This window comes from Colius striatus, chromosome 2 (assembly GCF_028858725.1).
Source record: "Colius striatus isolate bColStr4 chromosome 2, bColStr4.1.hap1, whole genome shotgun sequence".
Taxonomy (NCBI): domain Eukaryota; kingdom Metazoa; phylum Chordata; class Aves; order Coliiformes; family Coliidae; genus Colius; species Colius striatus.
The window spans coordinates 45,951,125-45,964,033 of NC_084760.1; the positions used below are offsets into that span (position 1 = coordinate 45,951,125).

The 12,909-nt window shown below is 38.1% G+C and overlaps 1 protein-coding gene across 2 annotated transcripts in view; it reads right to left on the reverse strand.

The window, feature by feature from the left end:
* FZD3 (frizzled class receptor 3) overlaps positions 1 to 12,909 on the reverse strand; it is a 61,660-nt gene that overhangs the window by 43,595 nt on the left and 5,156 nt on the right. For both annotated transcript variants that reach the window (XM_061989503.1, XM_061989502.1), the window contains exon 2: positions 12,270 to 12,784. In XM_061989503.1, the coding sequence (XP_061845487.1) occupies positions 12,270 to 12,458 (189 nt within the window). In that variant the 5' untranslated portion in view covers positions 12,459 to 12,784. The remainder of the gene's footprint in view (positions 1 to 12,269; positions 12,785 to 12,909) is intronic.

Sequence of the window (12,909 nt, forward strand, 5' to 3'; positions counted from 1 at the left end):
TTAAATGGTATTTATTCTACCTGAGATAGACTCTTTTTCCATAAGAATTTGACAGACTATTTGTCATTCAAAAAGTTAGAGGAAAATCTGGATAAAATAACTTCACCGTTCTTAACAAGTTTATACCAAACTTTAATTATTTAACATATCTGTAAAATATGCAGATAAAATGTCTCAAAAGTCACTATCACATGACACAGATTTTTATTTTCTTGATTTTTTTTTTCTTACTATTGACAGTAAGCATCAAAACTGAAATCCAAGGGCAATCTTTGTTCCCATGTTCTTCTCTGCAGTTCCATTTCCATAGTGCACCTGCCAAAACTGTACCATAAGAAACCGGAAGGAATACTCACAGTTCGACTAAGGGGTCTGCTGATTCTAAAGGACATTTATTCATCCACTCCTCCACAAAAAGGTCATCAAAGATATTAGATAATCGACAGTAGGACTGAATCATTATGAAGAGGAAAAATGTAATACGTAAGTTTTTGGAGAAAAATATTATAAACATGAATGATGCTTTTGGACCTGTGAAGGAAGGAAAGCTAACTGAACAGCTGACCAGAATCCTCTCATTGAATTTAAAAAGAAAGATGTTTCTCCTTTGCTCGGTGCCAAAAACATGACAACTTTTGTTCTAGAAATCAAGAAACAGGGAATATAAACAAGTTTACAAATTGAAAGCAACTTTTAAAAGATAAATTTCAGGTTTCCACACCACACAAAGATGAACTACAAGGAGCTTTCCTTCCTTGTTCAAATTCAAATTAACCAGCCCTTTGTGCTTCTGCACTCTCCTCTTTTCAAATTTCCTTCCTCGTTTCCATGGGAACACCCTCACTGACAAGCCTCCGAGCAGAGTGAGAGGCCAAGCTTAGCTAGGGGTGTGAAAAGGGGAGAGAGTCAAAGGGCAGAATTCGGCTCGGGAGAATCAAGATGCCAACCTTTGTCACCCCCGCAAAGCGGGGGTAACCATAGGAACTAACTCTGCGGGACAGAAGCAGGGAGGAGGAGGAGGGAGCATCATGACCAAATTCACAAGATGGGAAACAACATGGGAAAGGCAGCGCTAAAACAGCAGCACTAGAACTGCAATAGTGAAAAAAAGTCTTAACAATTAAAAAGAGTAACATTTTAAGGAATGAGTATCCAACTTGGTGCTAGTTTTAAGTCTACATAATTGCATAAAATTAATTTCAATGAGACCACTGGGCAGATCTGATTCTCAAATCCTACATGAATTATTTAATGTTCTGAAAAGACACTGAATGCTCTGCTTAATTTTGATAGGCTCTGAAGGTATTTTGCCTCACAGGTAACTGGAAACAGCACAGCTTCAGGAAGGTTGCTGTTGAGCTACGGCTTCAAACATGCAGAGCCAGTTTAAGCTAACAGTTCGGCACAATATGGAAGACAGTCTAGTCGTTACTGTTACTGCAGAAGCAATCTGCCAGGGGAGATTTACCTACTGTATTAACATGGCATCACATTCAGGTACTACATAAAAATATAAATATGACATACTTTTATTCTTGTACCTTGTAAAAGAGACAGCGGGAGGATGAGGCATGAAACAGCTATATAAAAATCACAAATGCTAAAGAAAAAATATGTCCCAATTGTTCACTGTATCTTCAGCACCAAAAGTAGCGAACATAAAAACAGCAGGTGGTTTGTTTGAAGAGGGGAAAAAACCCACAACTCAACTACAGCAAATCCTTCACACACCTTTAACTCGTGTAACTATTTGCCACTGATTTGAGTGGATGCTAAAAGAATGTAAGAATTTGGGAAGAAAACTGACAAATTTGTAGAAATGTTAGTAATTCAGGACATCATTTCCAAGGCATAAATTGCTGAAAGTGGAAGAACAGCCTAGGTAGATGTATGTTACGTATCTGACATGTTCTTATTTGCCTTGTATAGCACACACAGTGACCATTAACATTAAATATACTCTTTAAAAGTATACTTTACCAAAATGGTATTATTTTGCAGGTCCAAGTGTCACAAGATTGAATAATGCACTCAGCTCAAGAGCACTGAGTTCCTCAATGATCAGGACATTTTACTACTTCCATACCGGTTTTGTGCTAGATGTAGGACAAACATTGCCTCAGTTTTCTCCAGAAAGTCACAAAACCCTCAAGTATTTGATCTCTTAATGACTAGGATACAGAATGGGGATTTAAGGCAGCAGTGCACAAATGAGGCACATGTGAATCTAAGAGGATTCGTCCTTCGAATGCTAAAAACATGTTTTGGTGACTCTTCTTCACATACCACAGGATACAACAGCTTCACAGACAAACAGGAACACCCCATTGTTGTAAAATGAGTCGAATCCATAAAAGCCATCCTAACTTTCTCTAAAAATCACCACAAATGTCTTCTAAAATAAAGAAGAAAACTGCAGCCATATCAGGAAGATAAGTTATAAAATTTATGACAACTGCTCCTTGGTGCTTAAGTTGTTATTTCACACTTATTCTCTTGTCAAGTCTGTTGTGGCTTTCTTTTTTAATCCAACCATCCTATAATTGGAACCATCATCATACACTAGAGGAAAGCAAGGAAAAAATCCATCACTTCCAAGTCACTAACAAAATAAAAAGTACATCCTAGCCAAGCCACACAGCTTTTTAAGCAGTCCACCATTATTTATATATCACTGCCAACTTTTTGCACAACAAACACGTTCTGGAAGAAAGGCAAGGTGAAAGGGCAGAAGACTGAAGAGCTCCCAACCTAGTATGTCAGCTCACAAGTTAGAATCAAGATCATAGAATAGTAGGGGTTTGAAGGGACCTTTAGTGATCATCTAGTCCAATCCCTCTGCTGGAGGAGGTCTACCTAGATCAGGTCACACAGGAAGACACTTAATCTTTTTATCAGAAGAACGTGAAGGGAGAAGAGAAAGGTCTTACTAGTAATTTGGACTAAATAGAACTGTTGATTTGATTCTATAGAAGCATTCTAGATCTCTGCCTTATGAGGGACAGAATCTGTGTTTAGTATTGATGTAGCAAACTACATCCTCCAGGTTACACATGCTACTAGATACATGGGCAAGTCTAGTCACTGTGACAAATACTAACTTGTACTACTACAGCATAAAATATGCAATATAAACATGGTTTCTGTCCCACAGCAGCTGCATCTAAGAAATGCAGATGGCTGATGCTCCCTCATTTTTTCTCCACAGGCTGATTTTGATTAAGGTAGAGAAAAAGCAAAGACAAGAATGAATGTCTTCACACTTGAGGTAGGAAACGAGGAATGGTAAATGGTATGACCAATATTCTCTTCATGCTCTGGCAGAACATTCTTTTGCTTCCGAGATTACACTTGCAGATATAAAGCTACAACTTACTATAAAGCTCACAGTCATTTAACTATTAAAAATAAATTGTGTGTTGCACCTTTCCTAATAACTCCACTTTAAGCCTCCACCAGATGCTACAGAATTAGCCACACTGCCGAGCCATCTGCCTTCGTGACCCTGAAAACATGCCCACTGTGAATAGATGTTGATTAAGATGTAGATCATTTACTTTGAACTGAATCGTTACATAGAACTAATGTTTTTTTCATATGCTTGCACTAAACTACTAAGGCTAAACTTTATTTCCATATTTTCAATTGAATCGCCCTTCAGATATTTTTTTTATTCAAGAAAATACAAAAATAGTGATAGGGTTCATCTTCAACAAGTGAGTTGAAGTTTATCAGTTTAACAACAACAAAACTCCAAGACAACCACCCAAACCCTATTTCTCTTAATATTCTCTCTCACTAATACTCTGCATTTTGAAAATACTCGAGTGGCACTTTGCTCTCGTCAAACATAGAAGACTAGAAAACAGTATTTCTGAAATTATTCTCTGGAGAATGTGTGTTAGCCAGGCAAAAGAAAGTAAGGGTTTCCAACCTCTGCTATCTAGCTCTGCTATTTGAGCATTGATGATTTACATGCAGAAGTTTTAACCCTTGTGTTCTCCTGTATTCATTTTAGAAATGAGCATCTCTTAAAGTACTCTGTTTCTTCATGCTACTCTGTACTGCACAGCACGAAAATACCTTTTTCTGGTTCCTTGAAGTGCAATGATATAGCCCCTGAGGGGGAAAAAAAAATATAAGAGACTCACCATCGTGATTGCTTGCATTAAACAAGCATCCAGTCCATCTTAAAATGCTGGTTAGTTTACTTTCCCTTTGATGGTTGCACTAGGATGGTCCTTTCATGTTCAGGTATGAGCTAGGTCCATAAATCCATTTGGTTGGCTTTGGGCATGTGGGCATCTCCACATCAACAAATATCTTCCTCAGTAAGTCCACATTGGATAGTCCAATTTTCAGAATGACAATCCCTCCCAAACACTGCATGCAACAGCAGCCAAAAAAATCCTCATTTTCTGTATCTATGCATCACAAAACACATCACAAGGTGATGCATTTCAAACAGACAACCCTCAGCTATTCCTAAAGCAAGAAATAATATTTTAATTTATAATATATATTATATTCTTTATCTTTTTAATCATTACCTACTCTTTCCCAATGTATTATTTATAATTGGTAATTATTTTTATTCCTAAAGCAGTACAGTATTAGGTACTCCTTTGCCCTGTCTCTACTCTGCATGATCATTTTTGCAATTCCAGCTTTGACACATTCTGGTTTAATAAAAAAAAAGCAAGCCAATTTAAAATCTTTATGTGCCTATTTCTAAGGACAAATTCAGAGTGGAAATAAGGATAATGTAAAGTTAATGAACAAGTAGGCTTTAATCAGCTTGTGTGCAGCTTGCATTCTTATGATCATGTACAGTTTCATTGTTCTGTAGGCAGCATAATCTTACACACTAAAGAGAAAATTAATCCTTATTGCAAATTAGTGTTTAAGATTGAGGTTCTTACAAAAAAATCAGTTGACTAAAACCTACTTTTCCATTAGCTTTATATTCTTCTATAAGTTTCAGAGGCAGAACTGAAGAATATAGAAAGACAAGGAAAAGCTCTGAGCTTTATGAGGGTATGGTGTGTAGGCAAGGCAAAAGAAGATGGAGGTCGGAAAGGAATAAAGATGGAATTAAAGGGGAAAGAAGATGAGAATTTTCTACCCTATATTCTCCCCATCTTCGCTGATCAGTGGGGAAGAAAAAATATGTTTCCCACTTGTATCCAAAAAAATCTCACAGAAACAGAAGAGGAGTAGGGCAGTACTATCTCCCAGCTCCACAATCCCCTCAACCAAGACCAGCGAATTTTGCACACTTCTCCTGGCCCTTCTACAAATCAACAAGTGAGGGACAATATTCCATGACCAAATTCCAGTTACCTGAAATCTGTATTAATATATGTCTGACAGAAAAGCTGTTTGAGAAATATCACTAAAATGACCCACTCAGTTCTTGATCATATCTATACCAGAAAAAAGCCTAATTCTTATCCCAGATGCTAAGACCAGGCTGGTAATAAATACAGTTGGTTCTTTTCCACTTGAAAGAAAAAACAAAACAAAACAAAACACCAACCAACCACACTAAGACTCTAAAGATCACTACTAGGAGGAGAAAAAGAAATATATATTGTCACAAAAAAGAAACTGTAGTATACATACAAAAATGTAGTTAGCAAGGGTCTGCAACTCTTGCAGCACTCATTCTGTTGTGTATTAGGTCAACAGCATTACCCTCTGCAAGAATCTGTACAAGCAAGAAAACACTACATTTGAAATAGTGTAAGGAAAATAAGGTGTCTTCTGCGACAAAGTCCATTAAATATTTATTTACTAGCTCTGCTGTGAAATATTCAAAACTCCATGAGTGGATAGTTTATTTATATGAATCTAATGATTCCTAGCCAGTGAACCCTGCCACACTGCCAAAGAAGGAGCATATGTGTCAACATCACCCGTCTCCCATTCCTGCTACTTCCCCAACACTGCAAAAACACAAATCAACTGCAGGATAACATTATTTCTCAATTTTTCCTTTTCCATCTCCCACCTACACACTAACCAGCCTTAGCTATGGTGCAGCCCTAAGTCCCTACTGCTGCTCTAAGTGGTTGTCGCTGCTCTTTTTTGATATATAAAATTGGAATGGAGGTTGTGAGACAGTGCAAAGGGATAGTGTGTTATCTTGTCTATCCATATGGTGACTCTGTCATCTTATTTCTGGAGCATTTGACCTCTAGTATAATCCCAAATGACAACTTTTCTGTATTCACCCAGAGGGACTTGTTTAGTCCTAAACTATGTCTGGTTCCTGTCCCTTAAAGCCCCTTTGATCCACAGCATTACTTGTGAGGTCTCATCAAAATCAGGGTAAGAAGAAGGAAGTGTTGGCAGCGTACTTAACTGCAAAAAGGCTGGCAACAATAATATTAAACCACTCCTCTTCATCAGTGACAAAAGCTTTAATAGCATGCTCCCAGGTTCCAACAGGCTACCAAATTACATGTTCTCTGATAAAAATATTTGTCTATAAAAACTGCATTAAGGCTGATAAAAAACCATGGCATGCTAGCCTTATCCACAAGCAAATCCTTCAAGGCCAAAGGAATATTACGTGAAAAAGAGACTAAGGAGAATTTTTCATATTGCAATAATAATAATCCAAGAGATAGGAAAACAAGGTCAGCTCCCTTGGGGGGATAGGAGCAATTTAACTTCTGAATTGTCACTGCCTCATTCAGCACACAATCTATGTAACACACAGGAATTGTGGCAGCAGCACAGTGCAGCATCACCTCAATGTCACACTATCATCACAAACTTATGTTGAGTAAAGTTTTTACAGACAGACCATACCAGTTGATTATTGTAACAAAACCACCCATAATCAAATCACAGGAAAATTTTAAAATACAATACAACATGTTTTACACAGTAGCGAGGAGCAGAGAAAAGGAATGAGCCCAGAGAGCCGTGAAGGGTGGTGATGTTCTGCTGTGCAGTACTGCAGGCAGGACAGCTCCCCGCTCTGTTGCTGCCCGGACAGCTCAGCCTGGCCTCGGCGCCTGCGGAGGAGACTCCCCAAAATACAGACGCTTTACATCCCGCACCTCATCTCTCCATCTTCTGCCATCACTAGCCTATATTATGCGGTACTACTCCTTTCAGAAAGAAGCAAATGTAAAGTGATTCTCATTTTACTCTTTGCTAGATCTGAGCAGACATTAAGAGAGGTTGGACTACAGCAACTGGCAGTTGTCCTCTATCAAAAGGGAGTAAGCCCCTTTGGAGAGATACTTGGGATAAAATAATGTTCCTGGCCCTCAAATGCAGAAAACCCTCCCTTCAGTTTTCCTGGATTAAAGCAGCCCTTGCCAGTGTAGCATGGTAGAAAACTTAAGGTATAATCTTTCCTAGTAGATTAAGACATAGGAACCAATTACAGTATGAACCAGTATACACTAATAGTAATTACTTGGTGTAATGGTCTATTTTTCTTTGTTTAATCAAGATGGTTAATACCAATACTGCTGCAACATAATAAGACAACAATGATGTGACTTATTGCACTTATTATAATATGAAGCAATCATACTAGCATAAAGTCTCAAAAGGGCAACTTCCTGATTTTTTTGAGGTTTCAAGAAATAACAATATATAAGTTTTTAAACAATTCCTTCAAAGAACCAATCAATGGTATGAGAAGAGAAGTACACTGAACTTACTGATTGTAAGACAATAGCTGTACTAGTTCTCTGCTTTACATTCACTATTTCTTGTATTATACTCTTTCAGTCCAGCCAAGCTGAATTTTTCTTATGGGCCTTATTAGAAAGTGTTGTGAAAAAGTGGCACTGAAAGACTGTGAGAACTACACAACCTTCCTTTTTTCCCCCTCCAACACACCAGATGAATCACACTGATTCTGCTGCTACATTATTTTATGCTGACAGCAATTAAGGAGGGCTTGGAGATGAGAGATGTTTACCCGAAAATGTCACAATGCACGTTTTAATAAACATGATTCAGTTCAAAATTTCAGACTGCAATATTCAATAATGCCTAAAAAGCCAAATAATAAAAACTTCTTTCTTGCTAAGTACAGCTTGAAGAGGCAATCAAGACTAACATGAGAGCAGAAATACACGTACAAAAACCTCTGGCTTCTCATTCTTTTTTTCCTCTTCAACCCCCTAAAAACAACTCTGCAATGGAGGTGCAGTCCCCTGTATAGTGAATTTAAGCTTGATAATTTCCTTGCACAGCCTTTGCCATTTTTCATGAGGCATTCAGAAATAGCCCATAGTTCACTCCCAGACTGAAACTGCTGGCCTATATGCTCATTATATTGACAGAAGGAAATACTATATACACTCACAGTGCCAATGCACCTATGCTAAGAATGGCTTTGGCATGGAGCTAGTATATGAATTGCAGCAGCACAGTGTTTAATGTGACCTAATTTATGCTATTAAGTTGAGCTTTATATCACAGAGTGCACAGAAAGGACATTTGCTTCTCACCGTTTCTCTCCTTGTAGCAGAAAGCTATTTTATGAAGATAAGAACAATTACGCTGGTTATTCTGGCTTAGACTGAGGGTCCATGTAATTACTGCTCTGCTTCCAGCAGTGGCTGTAAACTGATTGCTAGTGAAAGTGATATTTTTGACAGTGTTCTGAAATCACTGGTTTTAACACGCAACAAAAGCCAGAAAAGGGAATGTAATGTTGGCAATTACTTGGAAGCTATTAGCAGTAAAAAGTGTGATTTTATTTATCGGCAAATCCCTGGTGTGCCTATATCCAGAGTGGTGTGTCATTCTCATCTTCCCACCACAGCAAGGACAAGGCCAGAAAAAAGGGGTTTCCAAAATCCCAAGTGTCACAGACAATTTAACTTCAGTACAACAGCATGTTAAAGGCAACTAACAGGGAGAATAAGAACTTCTTCACGTTGTGGCTAGCTAACTCATTAACAGTATTGCATTCATCAAATAATTTAGAAGATTGCGGAGTCTTCTTCTCTGGAGGTTTTCAAAACCCACCTGGATGCATTTCTGTGTGATGTGATCTAGGTGTACCTGCTTTAGCAGGGAGCTGAACTAGATGATCTCTAGAGCTCCCTTCCAAACTCTACCATTCTGTGATTCTGAGATATCAGAGCTCTTTTGTAGGCATTAAGGATGTATTCAAGTAATTTGCTCGACTCAGATTAAAGCATCTCACAAAATAAAAAGACCTAATAACAGGACAGGGGGTAATGGGATGAAGCTGGAACACATATAAAAAAATCCTATTTTACTGTGAGGGGATGGAGCCCTGGCACAGGCTGCCCATGGAGGTTTTAGAGTCTATCTCTGAGGTCTTCAAGACCCACCTGGACACGTTCCTATGCAACCTGATCTAGGTGGACCTGCCTCTGCAGGGAGGGTTGGACTAGATGATCTCTAAAGGTTCCTTCCAAACCCTACCATTCTATGATTCTAGAAACATTTTTTTTAATCTTGGAGTAGATGGGAGAGTCTCTTCATTAAAAAATACAGATTTAGTATTCTTGATGATATAGGAATTGACATCCCACATACAGGATTTGTGCAAACCTGTTACTTGTCCAGAATGGTTAAATTTGTGTTATGTGAAGGTGCCCTTCAGTGGTCAATGTATCACATGTAAATAATACAAAATTTAAACTAAATAATAGGTCCATTAAGTGATACTAAAGAGAACAGATAGGAAGTTACCCTCTAACATCCCTGACTCAGGGACTGTGGGTACTGGGGAAGCACCAGCCTGCAGAGGAGAGGCAAGGCTTGCATCCCTTCCATAAATAGTACCTCCTCTTGCCATGATCAGAGACAGAACGCTTCACAAAACAAACCATTAGCAGGGTATTTCTTAAATTCCCTAAATGCTCTCCCAGTCTGACAGCTTTCTGCCAATAGGAAGAACCTAAAGTGTTTTGGGTTTTTTTTAATACCTCATCATCCTCACTGGCATTATCTTTCAAGTTCTGATCCAGTCTCCTCAACCTTTTCACATCCACAGCACTGCCTAAGAATTTCACAGCTCTAGTACCAACTTCTTGAAGAAGCACCTCTTCCTCTTTGTTCTGACTTGGCTTCTAGCAACTTCATTTGATGGAGTCTATTTCCTGTGCTGGAAGAGAGCGTAGAGTCAGTTCCTATAACCCTTTGCGTGCTACTGAGGATGGCAGTTGTTGGTTTGGTTTTTTTCTTTCCTATTTTAGAAGTAGGCTAAAGCATTCCACCATAGTCTAACAGCCCTCATATGAGATATTTTCCATAAGCTGTGGTCATTCTCTCTTGTCTTTCTACCTCTTCCAGCTCAAACACACCCTTTGAGATAGCTCAGAACTTCACACAACACTTAAGCTATTTGTGAGCCATGGGACTATAATGCGACTGTAATGTTTGGTTTTCCTACTGCTCAGTCAAGCTTTCAACACCTCCACAATTTTATGTGTCAGTGTATCTCAAAATCTCAAGATTCTTTATTCTGGTTTGACCTTAAAGCTACCCACAACAGTATCAATAGGCTGTCTCATCTTACTGTTAAACTCTCCTGGGTCATTTAAAGAAATACTGAGCTGCACAGATCCTGCAAGCCTTCCACTGATAAAATACTCCACTCCAAGAGATGACCATCTACTTCTCCATCCACTCAACAAAACCAAAACCCACTGTCTCCACATCTCCACAAGCCAAGTCTCAAAAGTCCTCAATCCAGCTGGTTTGATCAATTCCTTTAACATTCGAAGTTTCACCTTTCACAGATGAAATAAACAGTTCTTCCACACCTAGATGCTCACACTGTTAGCCTACTACACTTGCTTAGGTTTCATTTTTCCTCCTTAGAGTTAGATCTTCTCAGAACTTGCCAGAATCAATTCTAAAGTAAAATTCATTCCTATTGCTATGTATTTAGTACAACTGGAATCCCTTGTCATATCCAAACGAGGTGTAAAAATGCAAGTCCATAGTTCTTTCAAATAAAGTAAACTGAAAGGTAAGAATCTCTATTGCTGTCTTAGGGCAAAAAGCCTGGCAAGTCTGGTTCGCAACTCTATCACAGAAAGTCTACATAAAGCCTTGGCTTCATATTATTTAACAAGAATAAAATTAAGTTTCTATATTGTCAGGAAGAGCATTCAAAGATGAAGATATATGATCATTCTTTCTGTTCTCAGTGTACAGCACAGCATTGAGGACTCCTATGCACATAAAAAATACAAATAAACCTAATCTGCACATGAAAATTTGCACATGAAACCTGCAAAATGCACATAAAAAAATGCACACAAAAATGCACATGAAAATCTGCACATATCATGAAAATTTGAATACTCCAACAGTGAGATTTCCCTAATATTCTGGATTTCCATAATTTTTATTCTGAATTTCCATCAATTTTAGTCATATCACAGAACATCAAGTAAGGAAACTCCTTAGGCAAGGTGTCAGGATAGAGAATAGACTGAAATGAACTTAAAAGTCATGTATAACCTAGACTACAGATAAAAGAGACTTAAGTGTGCAGGTGAAGCCCGATCAAGATAGTTGTCCACAGAAGGTTACACAAATTCCCCAAAATCTTCTTTGGACTTATACATAACTATTTTCTCTTCTTTTAAAAAAAACCATCACATTTCCACTGATAAGAAGGTTTTGAGGAATAATGGCAACAGTAATAAGGTACCATTATAACAAAAAAAGTACAGGTCTAAGCTTGTCTGCCAGGATATAGAACAGAAACAGGTTAACTGTCTGCAAGACAACAGATTTTCTTGCAGCTGAGAAAAGCAATACTAATACATAAGCAATTTCCATTCTTTTCATGGTGTTTCTTATTTTTCTAACCTTCTTCACACCAAGTTTTCAGCAACTAAGAAAAGACCAAGGTTTATAAAACACAACCAGAATGTTGTCTTCAGAACTAAAAATCTTCTCTTTATTGTTCAGTATGCTATTTCTCTGGCATTTAGTTAAGCCACAGACCATTCAAAACATGCACTCTTGAGCTGTCTAAATATTTAAAGTAACAGCCTAACACACAAACGCATCCAATTTATAAGAAATTAGGCAAATTTTGCAGTCATAGAATATTTTAGTATATATTACAATACATCTCATGCAAAGAGTATTTGTTTTTTATATTTAAACATGAACTATCTTGGTTGGTTTTACTTCTAATGTCTTATTTTTTTCAAATTTTCCTGGATTCTCTTACCAATTATTTGTCAACTAGAGGACAAAAACATATATACTGCTGAAAAAAATAGTCTTACCTCCATTGCTAGTGCTGCTGTTTGCTGGTCATAATGATTCAGAAGATTAGGCATGAAGGTGGTATTGTAAGGCAGATCCTGGCACATCCGCAAGATGATGGGCTCACAAGAAAATAAACTGTGCCCTCTTGTGTGTCCCACCAAAACATCCAAAAGCCAAAGGTAACAGAACATCCAGCTAATAGCCATCCTTCCACACTGGGAATGGGCCAGTTAGCGAGTCCAGTCTAAAAGCTCTTTCAATTCCACTCGTACCTTCAGATTTCACTTCAACAGCAATACTTTCAGTCCTTGTTTGAAGTTCCTCAAAACTGGAATATGCTTTATGTACGACATTCTTAGCTGAGTTCTGAAGATGATGTATTTGAGGCAGACGTGTGAGAAATCTTGCCTGTCCTCAGTATTACATAGTGTGCATTAGGTTAAGATATTAAAATGCTTAACCACATTCCCACACAATTGACCCCATCGTGACAGAACAGCAGTCAACTGATGTTCTTCTTTTGTTAGAGAACCTAGAAGAAAAATGTAACAAACAGAATACAGTAAAAAGCTTGCAACTGGTTTCCTGGGCAGCTTGTTCCAATATGCGATAACCCTTTCAGGGAAGAAACACCTCCAGCTCCGCTGCCCCTCAGTG